Source organism: Rhineura floridana, chromosome 10, assembly GCF_030035675.1.
Source record: "Rhineura floridana isolate rRhiFlo1 chromosome 10, rRhiFlo1.hap2, whole genome shotgun sequence".
NCBI lineage: Eukaryota > Metazoa > Chordata > Lepidosauria > Squamata > Rhineuridae > Rhineura > Rhineura floridana.
Genome location: NC_084489.1, coordinates 55,928,526 through 55,946,561, shown reverse-complemented (window position 1 = coordinate 55,946,561; position 18,036 = coordinate 55,928,526). Strand labels below are relative to the sequence as shown.

At 41.3% G+C, this 18,036-nt stretch overlaps 2 protein-coding genes and 1 long non-coding RNA gene across 4 annotated transcripts in view; 2 read left to right on the top strand and 1 right to left on the bottom strand.

Moving 5' to 3' along the window:
• Positions 1 to 12,955, top strand: part of STEAP2 (STEAP2 metalloreductase) — a 32,352-nt gene extending 19,397 nt beyond the window's left edge. The window contains exons 3-5 of the mRNA XM_061586336.1: positions 2,420 to 2,947; positions 3,629 to 3,793; positions 5,054 to 12,955. Coding sequence (XP_061442320.1) covers positions 2,420 to 2,947; positions 3,629 to 3,793; positions 5,054 to 5,338 — 978 coding nt within the window. The 3' untranslated portion in view covers positions 5,339 to 12,955. The remainder of the gene's footprint in view (positions 1 to 2,419; positions 2,948 to 3,628; positions 3,794 to 5,053) is intronic.
• A 1,877-nt stretch (positions 12,956 to 14,832) lies between these two features.
• CFAP69 (cilia and flagella associated protein 69) overlaps positions 14,833 to 18,036 on the top strand; it is a 60,886-nt gene continuing 57,682 nt past the window's right edge. The window contains exons 1-2 of one of the 2 annotated variants that reach the window (XM_061586867.1): positions 14,833 to 15,483; positions 15,750 to 16,034. In XM_061586867.1, coding sequence (XP_061442851.1) covers positions 15,900 to 16,034 — 135 coding nt within the window. In that variant the 5' untranslated portion in view covers positions 14,833 to 15,483; positions 15,750 to 15,899. Of the gene's footprint in view, positions 16,035 to 18,036 lie in introns of both variants that reach the window. The other variant, XM_061586866.1, reaches the window with a different exon arrangement.
• LOC133365248 (uncharacterized) lies at positions 15,063 to 16,321 on the bottom strand. Its single transcript, XR_009758145.1, has 2 exons — positions 15,597 to 16,321; positions 15,063 to 15,147 (listed from the first exon to the last, which is right to left on the bottom strand). It is a non-coding gene; the product is annotated as an uncharacterized LOC133365248 (long non-coding RNA).

Sequence of the window (18,036 nt, the reverse complement as noted above, 5' to 3'; positions counted from 1 at the left end):
ATATCTGTTGGCTATAGGTACATTCTTAAACCGCAAGATTTTTTTGCCTATTACTGAATCTTCACTCACGTGTTAATAAGCTCAGCCTCAGCTAATTTTCCCACACACTAATTTTCCCAGCACTGAAGTTACCCAAAAATCCATGCAAGATGTTATCCACAATTCCCCATGGTAATGCCGTTTTAGCTAGGTTAAAACCAGGCCTTCTTTACTGCTAGATCAGGTCAGTGCTCCATCTAGTTCAACGTCCTATTCTCACAGTGGCTAACCAGACACGGGAAGCCTGCAAGCAGGACCTGAGCACAAGAGCATTCTCCCCTCCTGCGGTGATGTCCACGAGTTCTAGTGTTTTAAGAGACAGGATAAAAAATTTTTCCTGTATCCACTTCCTTCATGCCATGCATTATTTTATACACTTCTATTCTGTCTCCTCTTATTTGTCTTTTCTCTAAACTAAAAAGCTCCAAATGCTGCAGCCTTTCCTTATAGGGGAGTCACTCCATCCTCTTGATCATTTTGGTCTTCTGAACCTTTTCCAATTCTACAATATCCTTTTTGAGGTGAGGTGACCAGAACTGTACACAATATTCCAAACGCAGTTGCACCATAGATTTATATAACAACAATAAAAATTGCATATATAAAAACAATTATAATCAATAGGATACATGCACATATATGCTACTACTACTACTACTACTCTACTGCTACTGTATTGGTTGTCCAATAAGAAAGTTCTCTGGGTGGCTCACAAAGCAAAAATGATAAAATACAATATTAAAAATATTATAAAAACAATTGCAGCATTAAAAATTCCATACATTTAAACCAGATTTTAAGATCACATATTCAAAAAGCCAGAGAAAACAAAAAGGTCTTTGCCTGGCTCCAAAATTCCATAAAGAAGGTGCCAGGTGAGCCTCTCTAGAGAGGCTGTTCCACAGCTGGGGTGCGACTGCCAGGAAGGCCCTAGTGGCCACACACCTTACTTCACTTGGAAGGGTCACAAAGAGCACAGCATCTGAAGAGAAAGTCAAGGTTTTGGCAAGTATTTATGGTAGAAGGTGGTCATAAGCCATTCAGGCCTTTAAAGGTAAAGACCAGCAGTTTAAACTGGGACCGAATATGGACTAGTAGCCAGAACAGCTGCCAAGGCACTAGGATAGTATGATCAAATTGATCAGTCCAGTTAACAATCTTGCAACCTTATTTTGAACCAGCTGCAGTTTCTGGACAGTTTTTAAAGGTAGCTCCATGTACAGTGCATTTCAATAAATGGGAGGCATGGATAACTGTGGCCCAGGTATCCCCATCCAAGTATGGTTGCCTCTGGCATATCAGCCAAAGCACTAAGGTGCTTCAAGCCACAGAGGCCACTTAAGCCTCTAATGATAGCTCTGGATCAATAAACACACCCAAACAGCAAACCTGATTTCAATAATGGGTTGAACACCAGTCACCCAGTTCGACAAGCCACCCATCAACAGTATCTCTGTCTTATCTGGCTAAGTCCTGGTTTATTCCCCCCATCTTTACTGCACCCAAGTACGGATACAGAGCATCTACAGGCTCATCTGCATCTGATGGGAAAAAAAGAGATAAAGATGGGTGGCATCTGCATACTTGTGACACTCCATAGCAAGTCTCTGAATAACCTCTTTTATGTTTTCCCTTATATTTGGAAACAAGCAGGGCAGGTCTTGTAGTACTGACTCATTTACTTTGTATGGGATTGTGCTTTAGCTTTCCAGGGTCTTGGAACAAGATCAGCCTCAGCCCGCTTTCTTTCTAAAGCAAAATCAACAGTTCTATAGCATTTGGACACTGCAGTAAGAGCTCACAAGCCTAGAATACTTATCCAAAACATGGGGAAATGGAAGATCAGATTTTGAAATAGTTTGTTCAGTCAGCTGTTATAGAATACAGTACTTCCATCAGTCTTCCAGACACCATTTGACCAGAACAAGCTGCTTCTAGAGAATGCTTCAATTTTCCACACAGTGAGGAAGAGAATTCCCCAGTTTCATGATTATAGAATCTTTAAGAGTCAGTTATGTCACTAGAGACGTAAGTAGGGTCAAAAACATCATATTGTAATTATAACAGTAACAGCAATGAATGAAAGCATTTAAAATTCTTCAAGTATATAAAATGGTCTATCAGGATCCATGTTCTTTTTATCTGCTGGTGGTAGGTAATGTTATTTGACCATTTAGTTCAGAAGTAACCAATATGCCTTCCAGATGTTGGCCTCCAGCTCCCATCATCCCTGACCGTTAGCCATACTGACTGGGACTGATAGTTGTAGTCCAGCAAATCTGGAGGACACCAAGTTGCAATCCCTGGTTTACTTCATGCAATTGTTGATTTTATCTTTAAATTGGGAGATAATAAGTCAATTTCACGTTTGGTTTTTTAGGTCTACATATGCAGTAACAGTGTTCAAGCTCGCCATCAAGTTACTGAGCTTGCCCGTCAGCTCAACTTTACTCCCCTTGACCTGGGTGCTTTATCGTCTGCAAGGGAGATTGAAAATTTACCTCTTCGGTTGTTCACACTGTGGAAAGGACCAGTAGTAGTGGCTGTCAGCCTGGCCACCTTTTTCTTCATCTATTCATTCATCAGAGATGTAATACATCCTTATGTAAGGAACCAACAGAGTGATTTCTACAAGATTCCTATTGAGATTGTGAATAAGACGTTGCCAGTTGTTGCTATCACTTTATTGTCTCTAGTGTTTTTATCAGGGCTCCTGGCAGCTGCTTATCAACTTTATTCTGGCACTAAATACAGACGATTTCCACCTTGGTTAGAGAACTGGTTGCAGTGTAGAAAACAGCTTGGACTGCTTAGTTTTTTCTTTGCAACTGTACATGTGGTTTACAGCCTATGCTTGCCCATGAGGAGGTCGGAACGGTACTTATTCCTAAATATGGCTTACCAGCAGGTAAGGAAAACACCTTTTTTGAGTCAGGTAACTCAAGAGTACCCTGGTATTATTGCATACATGTAGGAGAATATATAGGGCTGAGTTTCTCTATGCTTCAAAGCATGGCAGCAAGAAACACTGAATTAATGCCATCTGTGTGTATGGCATCTATGTACATGACATTTTATACATTATGAGAGGATTATGAATACCTGCACCAAGATGTTCATCCTAGAAATCGATACAAGGGAGGCAATAGAGGAAAGGGAGGGAGGAATATGAAGACAGGATCTTATATGAGGTTCCCTGTGGTCTTCTATCCAGATTAATGATAAAGTCCTATGATTATCTTCAGTAAAGCTGCAGCATATGTTGTTCTGAGAAGTTGTTTGCCAGGCCCCAGAATTATGAATTCTGAGATCTGCATAAATTATTCAAAGTAAACAGACCGCATCTGTTTTCTATTTTGCATAGTTCTTCTCTTGATAGCAGGAAGGGACACGTCTGTTTAGGTACTGAAGCCCCCTCACAGTTGCTGGAAATCCTGTTCAGCTTCCCCTCCCCACCCCACAGCTTCCTGACAGTTCACTAGGCACACTTCAAGCCCATCACATCTTCTGAATGAATGAAAACTCCTCTTATGAAAATGTGTTTAATGCTCTAAAAATTCTAGACCTCCATTCCCTCCTCTTTCTTCAGGTCCATGCAAATGTTGAAAATTCATGGAATGAGGAAGAAGTCTGGCGAATTGAAATGTATGTCTCCTTTGGAATAATGAGCCTCGGGCTGCTTTCCCTGTTGGCTGTAACTTCTATTCCTTCAGTAAACAGATCGTTAAATTGGAGGGAATTCAGTTTTATTCAGGTGTGTATTGTAGCAAAGAAGTACATGATAATCTAATCTAGCACAAGGCATTTCAGTAAGTAGACATCTGACAAAGTTGGCTCTCAGTTGTTTCCTGAAATACCAACAATTTCCTAAGTGCTAACACCTAGGAAAGGAGCCGTGGAACGTTTACTTCCAAGTAACTGTGTTTAGGCTACAGCTGTATGAACATGCCTGATCTTGTAAGCTAAGCAGGGTCTGGCCTGGTTAGTACTTGGATGGGAGACCGCCTGGGAATACCGGGTGCCATAGGCTTAGAGGAAGGCAACGGTAAACCCCTTCTCAATACCTCTTACCATGAAAACCCTATGAATATATCCAAAAAAGATTCATAGGGTCACCATAAGTCGCAATCGACTTGAAGGCATATAACAACCACTGTGTTTAGGATTGCACTATAAGGTAGCATTTTTTATTTCTTCATTCCAGTAAATTGACTTCACAAGAATTCCAAACGTAAGAAATGCTTGGTCAAAAGACATTTCCCTGATATTGAACAATATTTTTTTCATCCACATATGTTTGAGATTTGGCTGTAAGCAGTTCTTTTTGGGCCTTACGCAGTTTTAGAATATTATCCACAACTCCACTGCACTATGCTGATATGACAGACCAACACATCTCCACTGAGGACATTGAGCCTCAGCAAATCCCAGGTATAGCTGGCAGTTGTGATGCTGCATAAAATATATCTTTCAATATATTTCTGATACTGTGATCTTTTTCTATACAACATACCTGCTGATTCAAGCAAGTAGTCTTTTTCATCCCTTCATTTCTCCCAGTCCAGCACTGTCTGCTAATCCTGCCAAAGGTTCATGCCTCTGGCTCTTCCTAAATGCCAAATGGGCATTCTAGATTCCCCTTTTCATATTCTGAGCTGCTTTTTCAGTTGTTCTCTGCAGGACTAAATTTTAAAATTCAGAACCCATCTGAGTAGCCATGTTGGGCTATCTTAGGAAAAAATGTAAATGAGAAGCTATCGTATATTAAACCAACACATTTCAGAAACCTGAAAGCAAGCTGCTGCTGTATATTCTTTGAGCTCTGTAGCCACATCCTGAATTAAACCTTATTCAACTTGTGTGAAGGCCAGGCAGATAAGAAGTATTAAATGTGTGCTAGCAGTTTTATAATTCAGTTTTGCCAGACCTTTTTAACAGCGTATTAGCTATGTCTGCTAATCAGGATTCCAGAGTGTTAATTTGTATTTGTTTCCTGTTTCCCCTCCCTTCAAAGTCTACACTTGGATACGTCGCTCTGCTCATAAGTACTTTCCATGTGTTAGTTTACGGGTGGAAAAGAGCCTTTGAGGAACAATACTACAGATTTTACACACCACCAAATTTTGTTCTTGCACTTGTCTTGCCTTGTGCAGTAATCCTGGGTAAGATAATTTTGCTTCTACCATGTGTAAGCAGGAAATTGAGGCGGATAAGAAGAGGATGGGAAAGAAGACAATTTATGGAAGATGGAAGTGGAACTGGTTCACATCCCTCACCAGAAAGGGTTACAGTCATGTGATTCCTCATTGACACTATTGCTTCTGTCAGCATTGTGCTTTCAAAGTTCTGTAATTCATGGAAGCTTTACTGTAGACTGAAACATTAGGGCAGCACGTGATATATGATAGTGTAAGCCAGTGGTTCCCAGACTGTTTTCCCCACGGACCACTTGAAAATTGCTGATGCTCTTGGTATTTTTTTCCTGCTTGTTGTAGCAATTGTAATGCAATGTGCTAGATGCTATATGACTTTTAATTGTATTTTTATTGCTTCTTTTATTTCTTATATTGTGTTTTATAGTATTACAATTTGCATTCCATAAAATACAATATAAGAAATAAAAGAAGCAATAAAAATCAATATGAACATTTAATGTAGACATGCTGCTGACCACCTGAATGTAGCTCACGGACCACAGTTTGGGAACCCCTGGTATTAAAACTATCAGGAAATGGGCAGTGTCAGGGAAGGCAGACATAAAATTTTTATGTGCTGTAAACAGTTTGAACATATACTGTCTGCATTCTGAAGATTTTCTGTCTGGAGAGAGAACGTGTGTGCTTGAACCACTTCTACTACACTTAGGCTTAGTAAATATGTGTAGAGGATAAATGCAATTGAATTCAGTGGGGTTTATTTCTGAGTGAACATGCTTAGGATTGCATGTTTATAATTGTTACAGCTGTCTTCCCTTAGGATGCTTTGTCTGGTCTTTGACTGTAATAAACTTTTACCTTACCTTAGGATGCCAGATTCAAAGCTGGAGAACAGTAGTTTTAATTTAAATCTAATGCTGCCAAAGATAAGGCAGCCATGGCTTCTTTTGCCCATTCCTTTCCTGGCCCAGTCATCCATCCCCTCCTCTGCTTGCTGTGTGGCATGCCTGCCACTCTCATCAGTTACAGCAAGTTGGGGATGGGATGGTAGGGCTGGTGCCAGCACCTGGCATCTACCCCAGAACCCACCACTAAAGTTTGCCCTGTGCTCCCCTAAAAATCCTGGTCCTCCACTCTGAGCACCAAGCACCTAGATCTAGCCACCCTTTTAATTTCCAATTGTGCCAAAACTAGAATTTCTCTGGGACAAACTGGTGGCTAAATCATCATCATTGTTGTTATTGTTGTAGTGAAAGCTGGGAGTCCTCCCCGTCTGCTCTCACTGTCCCAGGAATCAATTCCCAGCCTTGGGTAATTGATCCCAGCAAATCCTGCTTTGCCAAGGTTGTGCATACTCACACCAACCATGCAAGGTAGTAACTGCCACCACCCTTCTAACTGGATAGCTACTCTGGGGCAAAGGGAATCCCAGAGACCAGGTAAACACCAGAGCTTCTTGGGACAAGAGTATTTGTACACTCCTTGCCCCTTCTGAAGCCTCAGGTAAAACATTACTTGTTACACAGTAGTTGTAGAATGGCAAGGACTGAATTTAGGAACTGACCACTCTCTCTGAAATGAACACACGGTTAAAGTAATTAAAGTTTATTAAAAAGAAAAAAATAAGAAAACCATAAAGTATTACATATAACAAAGAGGTGCACAAAGTAAGTTTTAGCAGCAAATTGAATCCTATTACCATACACCCAAACGGGCAAGGTTTGGTAAGAAAAAACAGTAAAATAAGTTTTTGGCACAAATCAAAATAACAAAGTTTTCTGGCCTAAGCTATACTCACATACCATAGGATCTATAGATGGATAGCCTTCTCCTCTCAGGGAATTACAAGTCAGGTTGGAAATGGAGCCACAACAGACCCATCACCAAAGAGACAAGGTGGTGCTCTGGAGTGGGAACCCTAACCCAAAGTTCTGAGCATCTTCTTATGGAAGAAATATTCTGCCCAGCCGGAGACAATTAACCAATTGACATTTTCATCAAAGGGATGAAAAAACTATGTTCCCACAGCACCTGGCACCTCCTCTTGGTTTCCCATAACAAACTCAAGGAGTTTTACGGCCTTGACAGAGCCAGGCCCCTTCTGCTGATAAGAAGGTGCGAAGCTAACTGTAAGCTGATACAGCTGTGTTGTAAAATCACCAAGTCACAGTGATGGGGGAGAACCAAATGTTTAACTGCTTGCTAGCAAGTTAACCAAAAAGATGTCAAGGGGAAAAAATCCCCACAAGGCTTTGGTGTTCAGCCATTTTAACTACAGGCCAGGATAAGGCTGGCAAGCTGGCACAATTGTTATTGTTATTATTAACAACAACAACATTTATATCCTGTTCTTCCTCCCAAAGGAGCCCAGGGTGTCAGTGGGGAAAAGGCTACAAGGGAAAGTTTAGCTTCCCTCACCCACATTTACAAGTCCATGGGACTCTGTGAGCAGCAAACATTAGCTCCATTGTTTCCAAAGACACCATTGGAAGCACTGCCACCATAGATAATAAGGTGAAACTGACAGAGGAAGAGGCCCACCAGAAGACCGTTTTTCTAGGACACCTTTCACCTGGAGCCAGCCCTGACCATTAATGACAGGGCTAGAGGAAATGGGCCACAGAAGCTGCAGCTGCCTTGTTGCCTGCTGTATCAGGAAGTATATGGTTGTTTTCCAGTTTTGAATAAGGCAGCCATAGTCTTTACCCTTCTGTTCCATGTTGAGTTGTGTTTTGAAACTGCAAGATCAAACCTTATAGTGATTTATAACTGTGCACAGTTATACTGTCTTAAAATACCACTGGTTTCTGCTAGATAGAAGACTACATAAGGTAGCATAGAAACTCATGGGCAATGAAATAAAAGTAAGGCACGCTTGTGGACCAAACTAGGCAGTGTGGTGGCAGGCTAGTTTACTAAACTGCTACTGGGTCAATCGCATATAAAGTAGGGGGAGTCTGTATTTTTTTATTTTTAAGAAAAGAGACATGCACAGATGGGAGAAAAAGCTTTTTCTGCCCATGGCTTACCTCCCTGCAGTTTATTCCCCTCTCCTCAGCACTTTTCTCCTGCACTGAGAAGTGGAAGTGAGCTCAGCTGGGAGAAAAACAATTGGGAGGGAAATGCTACAGGTGGAGAGTTCAGCTCTCCTTACCCACATCCATTATTTAAGAAAGACTTTCATTCCATTGTTTCCAGTAGGATTTACGCAGCCTTGATCTTTTCTGGAGTGTATCCAGTATGCATTAAATACTATTTTGTACAATTTATCACAAGCCCAGCTTTTAATCCAGCTTTTACAGACATCATTATTGTCTGCAGGAATGTTACACAATCTTTCTAGTATTAAATCCAGGCCTTCAGAATGCTGTTTGTGACCCAAAGTTGAGACTAATAGATTTTCAGTAGATTAGTTAACACACCTGCAGTAGGGGCATTACGAATATGGAATACCTGTTTCCCACACATAAAGCCACACTATATGCTGCTAGAAATAGACAAAAAGGGAACATATCACAAGCCTTCCATGTACATAGGTGTCACTGGATGCCACTGTGCATGGCTAATCAGTTGAGATGTGTGTCTCTGGTTGCAGACCCACTGAAGCATATGTGCATTTGAATAGAACTCTGCAGCTCTCAACATTCTTAATTAAGATGTGTCTTGCTGCAAAGAAGAATGCACATCCGTCATCACTTACAGTATTACTGCAAGTGGTTTCTCTTTGTCCACAGTAGTTATATGCCAGAGGTAGCCAACATGGTGCCCTTCTAGATGTTGTGGAACTTCAACTCCCATCATCTCCATCCAGCATGGCCAATGGTCAGGGTGATAGAATATGTCGTCTAGCAACATCTGGAGGGCACCACATTGGCTATCTCTGTCATATACAATGCCTTCTTACATCCACCTGTCTGGATTAAGGCTTTTTGAACACTAAACTTAGAAAGATTCTAATCTTTTAACAGCTTAGTATTATTGAAAAAATCACTATTTTTGTGTGGTATGTATTGGGGTCCATTGGCTACTCATAATTTTTTCTTGACTTAATACTTTTTTAATGTGCATTACATTGCACAAATAATATTTTGCTTGCCTGTAGTTGCAAAAACAAAATCAGCTTTTGCAGTGAATGTGCTAAAATGAAATGTAAATATTGTTAGATTTTTAACACACTGATAAGAATTGATGATCCCTTACATCTGAAATTCCACCCTGAAGCTTAAGTTCCAGGTTGCTAAAAATGTTACCCAATGGAGCCCACATTCAGCCTGACTGGCAGCTCCTGAGCAGGAGGAGGATCCCATGAAGCTTTCTGCTGGCTCCTCCTCCACCGGCTCCCCCTCCACTGGCTTCCTGGCACTTGGATTGCTCTGTAATTTGTTAATGTTAGTATGACCTGCAAGAATAAATACCAATGTGATCTTACTTCACCAGGTGTTTAAGCTACAGGCTACAAGTTTATACTAATACAGTTTAAGGGTTTTGTTGTTTTTAAGAGAGAGTGGGTGTGTGTCTAGGATTAGGCACCTGCAAATAAATACTGGTGGAGAGCCTATGAAGTAAAGCATTGCATATATGATTTACAGTGATATGTGCATACTTGCATTTGCTTTGTTCTTCAAATGATTCAAGTTACTCATTTTACTGAAAATACTTCCTGTATTTTTCAAAAAAGCATCTAAAGGAGAAAGTTTTCCTAAAACCCACCCCCAAGATTTGCTGTTCTCAATATATTTAGGGAGAGACATTTTCAGTGGAGGTGAGCATTCAAACATGCAGTCAGAATGGTACTTGATCAATGCAGTTCTATAAGACACTATGCTTGATAATCAATTGTATGCTAATTATCCTTTATATTTGATTTTAAATGGAAATTTTTAAAACCTCGTATTTTTATGAATACATAAAGAATATTTTACCAAACCAGGAGAGCAAGATTCTGACAGCTTCCTTGAATTTGTCAACAAAACCAAACTGGCAACAAGAGAAACTGGACGGTATGTTTTGGATATACAAAAAATTGTCACAAATAATAAAAAATACAATTTTAAGGGGAAATCTTAGCTGTTGTATCCTCCCAGCAATTTCATATCAGATTCTTTTCTAAACTTTGACCAGTTTCTAGCATTCACCATGTAGATTTTCTGTGCCAAATTTCAGATGGCTGGGTAAAATGTCTTGATGTTATAATGATGAGAATATTCAGGCCAGACTTTATAAGGATAGAACTATTTTACCCTTGTGCCTATATAATCATAATATGTCTCATATACACATCTTTACTTGTTGAGAGCTTTGTCAGTTTTATTCAAATATATAAAATAAACTGAAAAATTAGAAATCATTGGACTACAACTACCATCATACCTGACCATTGACCATGTTGGCTAGGACTGACAGGAATTGGAGTCCAGGGACATCTGGAGGGCCACTAGGTACCCCCATCCCTGGTATAAAGATTATAGCCTTTGAGTGAATAATGTGTTGACACTAAAAGGATTCACATGAAATCAGTCTGGATTTATGCTGCAAAGATCCCTCCAGCAGGATGGGGATTGCCAGGGCTTGGTTGCTCCCAGTGTACCTGAGAACTGGATACACATAAATCAGGAAAGGTGCTGTCTAGTTTCTGTCTGAGCTATATGCCACATATGGACATGAACTGAGCCAAAAAATGGGTAGGACCCCTCTTCTCTGTCATCCCCTTTTCTGTCTTTCCAACACCCCTTTTTCTGTTTTTCCCTCTTCCTCCCTGCCCAGCAAGCAGTGGAGGCTGATCCATTAGGGCAAATGGTGCAGTACCCCACCAATTTCAGACTGCCCTCAAGCCATCCCTCACCTACTTGCCTTTTTACAACCAGCACAGGGGTTAGCACTGCCTGTCCTCTTGTTTTTCCTTAGTCTTAGTTTTGCCCTTTGTAGAACTCAGCAGGGAGGAGCATCAGGACAAAACCAGCATTAGTTGGCTTTGCCAATCATTGGCCCTGGTTCCACCAGTATTGGCTCTGGCTCCACCTATGGTTGACCTCCATGCCTTTTGCCCTACCAGCCCCAATGCAGGGGTATGAAATAACTTGCAGAGGCTTTTAAAGTTAGGCTGAGAGCTGTGTGCAGTCTTAGGGCTGCAGGTTGCCTATCCTTGCTCAAAAACAACATTCTTAAGAGTAAGACTATCTATGGCCAGAATCTACCTTCATGTACTCAGATTCTCATTCCCGTATATGCAGAGGCTTCCCAGGGGTGGTTCTTAATCTATAAGCTAAGAAGGTCTCTCTGTGTGTGTGCACACTTGTGTGTGTGTATGCCCTTGTGCATGAAGTATTTCCTTCATATACAAGATAACAGCACTGCAAGTTTAGAGCTCTGGATCAGAGCTGGTATTTAGCATATAGGTATAAATTTAAAGGCTATGTTATATTAAATCAAGACAACAAAAATATATTAAGGAAAATGTCTTGAATTATTTTTCAAAAGGTTTTATATAATAGTATAGAGAGATTCTTTTATTTTAAAAATGATTCAAAATAGGTACAGTATATTACTAAAATTGTATTTTTGGATAAAATCATAAAGAGCACTGTTGAAATATTTATGATGCGTATATGGTTATGTCACATGTTGATTCATTTGGCTATTCATGGAGTAATTTTCAACCACTTGAATGCATGCAGGTTCTTTTCATGCCAAGCCCTACAAGCATGCAAGTAGATGCAGGATTACAATCCAGGTTATTAAATTCACTGTGGCTCAGATCCTGCAATCTATACTTATTATGAAATAGTGTTGTGCATAAAGCTACAATTTGATGCTTAAAAGGTTTATTGGCCCAAACCACCTTACGTAGTTCAAATGAAGCTACTTACTGAAATGTTCAGATCAAGCTTTTTGCCATATTCATTCTTTGTTGTCTAAATGTATATGCCATAGCCATATGCAGATCATTAAGGCAGTGGCTCAGTAACAGTTTGTCCAAATAATCCATTGTTTATTGTACTGAAAACAATTATTGTGCTTGTGTGCTCCCTTCCTTCCCTCCTTGCTTCTCTCACATACCATAAAGGGAATTTCCAGGGCTTGTTAAACCTTGGAGGTTTTCCATTATGATACACAAAAGAAGAGAAAACACACATTCACAACACTCTTTTTCAGTACAATAAACCTTGGCTTATTGGACCAAGATCATTATTTCTGAACTGGGCCATAATATGAAAGTGTCTCCCAATGTTTTCATTGGAACCTGTGCCAATGTAAGATTTTTGGATTGGGTTATAAGCCATACAATAAATTATTTAAGAGCTTAAATATGGATTGTTGATCAATATTTTTTGGTCTATATTTTTTTTGAAAACAATATTAATCTTACTAATTTCTTCTGAAAATAAATATAACTTTTATTTCTTTCATTACAATGCACCATAATACTGTAGCACTGCTTCATTTAATTAATATGTGCTATTGAAAAAAGAATTTCTATGCAGTAAAATCACTTTAAAATGACATTAACAACTTTTGTTTTCCATAATTGTAAAGTTTGGTGGTGGGTTTTTTTACTGTACTTAAAAATGTGTCAAATGATTTCATTATTTCTGTATTTTTAATTTCACACCGTTACGTGTTAACTATAGCCGATAGTACAGCTTAATAATTTTTGCATTTAGAGTCTACTGAATTTTATTGTAAGTTTATTGTCTACTTGGCTGTAACAATGTTGATCCAGAGATGGGTGCAAATTTTCAATTGTTAACATTCTTGTACAAGTATCAACCTGAATAAACTTATTTCATTTGTGGAACATCGGTTTATAGGAGTTCAGTGTGCAATGATCTATAAAAGCAGCCCTAATCGAGTTACTGAAAACAGATTAAATTAGATGTGTTTGTGTGTCTATTCACCCATCCATATAGAAACTTGCCCTTTACTTCTCAGTATGCTTTGAGATCACAGCCTGGTATGGTCATCATTCACACAGTACTTGGCACTGATTTTGATAGAACTTTTAAGTTGAAAATGTGCAAAGAGCTTTTACAGTCATTATGGTTTTATATGTAGGTGAAATATATTTATCATTTTAGTAATGTGTTACAACTCTTTGGACTGTACCACTTCTAAAAGTAGATGGAAGTATGCTTCCCCCACCTAGAAAACTAGAAAGTCAGGAAGGCTTAGACCTCATTCAGATATGGTATTTTAAAATGAGAATTCAAATATGCAGTTCACTTACATGTAAGGAAGTCTGAGGAAGTTTGGCACTTACACAGTTATTCTAAATAAACATACTGAGCAGATTTAGAAGAGATCAAAGGCTTTGTGTGGCAGGCGCATGATGTGTTCCCCACTTCACCATGGGAATAAAGCAGACAACTGGCTGACATTGATGAAAACAGGCCACAACTGTATTGATTAGAGGAAGCAAGTGGGGTTGGCATGGCAGTAGGGCAAGGACCTGCTTCCATTCTGTCAGCTCACACTGAGGGAATGCTGTCAGTCCAGCAAGCAGTTGGGAGCTGTTACGACATGTGTCCTTGGGAACTTGAGTGTGTGAACCTGCCACCCACATGTCCCATGAAACACACCTCCTTGAGAGGAGGGGGATCTTTTGCTTGGGATAAAACAAGCACTTTGCCCTGAAATGTGCCTAAATGGTGCATGTATAACCCAAGAAATGCAGGTCCAAACCAGACTAAAGCAGAGCTTTCTTCTATTGAGAGAAAAGAGAAGAATAGCATTACAAAATTACTGGGTGCATGGCAGCATTAATCATTAATATCCTAACCCATTCATGACTAAACTAAAGAGATCAAAATACCCTGTTACTATAAGGAGTGACAGATAGGAGAGATTACCTATCCTAGGCCCAGGAGTGGGCAGTGGAATACAGCTGAAGTGATGTGAATGAGCTCTGGCCCAAAAGCAGGAAGGAATCTGTTTGCCTCAAGGCTTGTGCCAAGACACAGAATTCCTGCCTGTTCTGTCCCTGCAGTCCCGCGTTGAGTTCTTTGAGAGCATAGTTACACATGTTGGAGCTCAGATCGCCATTACTCCCCCTCTAGGTCTTAAGCCTTGCTTTTTAAAGACACTTTTTCTCTTCCAACTACCCTGAAAAAGGAGGGGTCTGGGTATGAGGTGATTTCATGTGTGTGGGTGCGTCTTTCTAGCTGACACTGAGAACACTCGGTGATTTCTTTTAATGCTTTCTTTGAACAATGGGATAGTTCTTCTGGGCTTGAGGGAAGTCTGCCAAGGAAGATAACATTTATTTCAGTTTCTCTTGGTTATTTTTCTTGCTCACAGTATGGCCTTGTGCTGCCCCTTTCACAGTACCTCAGGAATGTATAACCAGCAAGGCAACAGGGGGTGTGGGGTGGGAATTATAATCCAGAATGCTCCAGGTCCTTGCACCTCCTTGATTCCACTTGAACCAAAATGGGGTTATAGCTGAACACTCCTAACAGAGCCTAACAAACCCTTGGGGAACACCCTCTGGAGTTGATTGGTGTTAGACCCAGGTGAGGTGCCTGCCCATCCACCTGTGATCCCAGTGGCCAACCAGTAGGAATAGTTCAGAGCTAAATGAGGCCCAGCCTCTCCCAAGCTTGTATAGGGCACGTGGCTCCTAGTTCTCCTTTCCTCAACATTGGACCAAGTACCTGATTGGACAGGACTTGCCTAGGGTAGGAATCCTTGCTTTGTGTTATCACTAGTCTCACATCCAGGACTGGCTCAAGAAACGTTGCTGCCTGAGACAGAGCAGAAAATGGCGTCTCATCTAAAGGCAAAGTACCCAAAGCTAGTCAATTTATTTTGGTGACAGAGACAGAAAATCACCCTCTTGTTGGCAATAAAAATACTATAATAAATAAATAACCAGGTGCTGCCTCGTTCCATGATGAGACCCAATTATCAGCTGTCTGAGAAGTCAACAGCCTTCCGCTTCATAATCGCAGGGACCCTGGAATAGAGAAAACGATCCTTGCAGAAGGCCTTCAGCTAGGAAGGAGCCTCTGCATATGCTCCGACACTCTTTAAGAGACCTTCCATATGCAGGCTAGCGCTACCGAGACCTGCTGCTCAGCACACGTAGACCTAGACGATCCTGCCTCACTTTTTAAACTCTGGAACGCTTTGAAAGGCATCTCAGGGACAAAAGGGAGGCCGTCGGGCAGCGGCGGATAAGTTTTTAAGTTAAATGTTGCCGCCATTTCTGCATAGATGGAAGGGAAGCACTTCCTCTTGGATGGGATTCTGGAGGAACTATGAGAAAGACGGCCCATAACGTCTTCTTTCAGTAAGGATATCTCCACAACACAAAGGCGGCATTAGTATAGTGTGTCGGTGTGAGGTAGGGCGAATATTTCTGGAGGAAAATATGAGATGGAAAGGAACAGGAAAAGTGCTTACGGGCAGCGGCTGCTTTCTTGCCTCAGGGGGCGGTGGCAGGCTCGAACGAGGCTGCTCGGAGAGTGCTCCTGCTCCCAACGGCGCGGCTTCCCTCGTTCCCTCTCCCGCACCCTTGGCTGGGAGTTAATCTCCCTCCTCTTCCCCTCCCCTCAGGGCGCCCAGAGGTAGATGGCTTCTCCCGCTGCCATGGCAACCGCGCCCAGCTTGTGTTGTCTGCTCTCCTGCCAGCTGGGTGGAAGTGGTGCTCGGCACCGTGGCTGCGGCTGAAGCTTGAATTCAAGACAGCCAGGACCATTCCGAGCCATGGCTTCCGCAGCCCGGTCCGAGGCATCGCCGAGCCTCCAAGTTCCCTCCTTCGCCGAGAAAAGGAGGAACACCTCCTCGTCCTCCAGGCTAGAACGCCCTTCGGACAGCGAACTCAGCAGCAGCCTCGGACAGGTGAGGAGAACGGGGCGTCTTCTCCAACCCACCCAAACCCCACCCAGCCTTACAATCCACCCTGCTCCGCCCGTGAACTTCCTCGGGGCTTCAGGAAAGGGGGTCCTGTTTAGCTCAGCCTCCAGTGGATAAGATTCCGAGGCTCCTCCCCTCCCATAACCCGTGATTTTTTTATGATGATTTCACCATCCACGTGCGTGGGCCTTACAGTCTAAAATACCGGCTTACAACCCTAAAGTGACTCCATCAGCCCTGTCCCCAAAGGGCTTGCAATCTAAAATACAACACAGGGGAGAACGGGGACGGAAATCGAGGCAGAGGAAGACGAGGCTTTTATTTTTATTTGCATGAAGTTCCGTTGGTTAATTAAGTGGAAGGGCGTCCCCTTCCAATATTTTGCAGGTAGAACACAGGCATACTCTTGTGTATTTATTGATTTATTGCGGGTATTTTTACCCTACCCTTCAAACATGTTCCCAGAACAGTTTACAAAATTTCAAAATAAACTATATAGTCACAACTGAAAAGCAACAGTTTGAGACAAGTAGCATGAAACAGTAATCAGACTAAAGCAGTTAATATCTTAAAACCTTGGAAGCTAAAAAAAATATTCACTTGGCAGTGCACTGAAATGACATCAGTGTAGGTTCCAGCAGGGCTGTGGAATCGGTACGCCAGACCTTCGACTCCGACTCCTCTATTTTTCTACACTACGACTCCGACTCCTTCGTAAATGGCAAATGTATATTAACTAGTGATAACAAATTTACTGTAGTAAAATGGTAGCACAAGGCATTTCATCACCACCACGTGAATCCAGAGGTTAGAAAAGTTACTTTTTAAAACTACAACTCCCATCAGCCCCAGCGATTGGGCTCGTGAGAGTTGTAGTTCAAAAAAGTAACTTTTCCAAGCTCTGGATTCACGTGGTGGTGATGAAATACCTTGTGCTACCATTTTACTACAGTAAGTTTGTTGTTACTAGTTAATATACATTTGCCATTTATGAAGGAGTCGGAGTTGGTACATTTCTACCGACTCCGACTCCACCCAAAATTGCTCCCGACTCCACAGCTCTGGGTTCCAGGCAAGCCTCTCGGGGAGAGCATTCTAAAGCCAGGATTCTATCACTGAGAAGAGGCTCTGGTAGCCACCAGATTTATCTCATGGCAAAGGAACCTGGAGGGAGGGACTCTAGAAGATCTTCACATCCAGGCATCTCTTTTAAGCGCGAGATAAGCAACCTTTAAGTACCCTACCTAGCCTCAAGCTGTGAAAGGTGAACAAATGGCAATTTGAATTGGGCCTGGAAACAGACCAGGAGCCAGTGCAGTTGATGGAGCACTAGTGTAATATTTATATTGGGGATTTGTATCTCACACTTCTTCAAACATGTTCCCCTGTTAAGCCTGTTTACTCCTGCATCCTTTTTCCTCTCGTTTCCCTCCTGTATCACATTTTGGACCGTAAGCCCCTCAGGCACGCCCAACCATTCTCACACAAAGATCACTGCATGCCCCCTTCCATATTACTATTATATATCTTGCCTCCTCTTAATTTACTCCGCAACTGCGTGCCTTACACTGGCTTCTGAAGCAGATAAACACAGGTAAAAGAATATCACAATTTTATTTTCATTTGTTTGGTTTGTATTTGTATGGCTATTTTTAAATTTATACCCCACATTTTGGCCCTCTTGGGTTTTACATTTTTAAAACCCTAAATATACAATATAATTTAATCTTGCAGTGAATGTGATTATATTTTATTATAGCAGACAACTTCAGCTCAAGTATATTCAGAAATATTTATTATCTACAGAAGTGGGGGTGAGATGGAAGAAAAGTATGTACACATACTACCATTTTTTTAGTATCATCAAAATATGCTCAGTGATTTTTCATGACAGGTATCATAAAACAGGTACTGCCAGTGACAAATAGGAAAAATGAGAGAATATGGGACAGTATCCATTGGCCCCAATGAAGAGAAGGCACTAAAC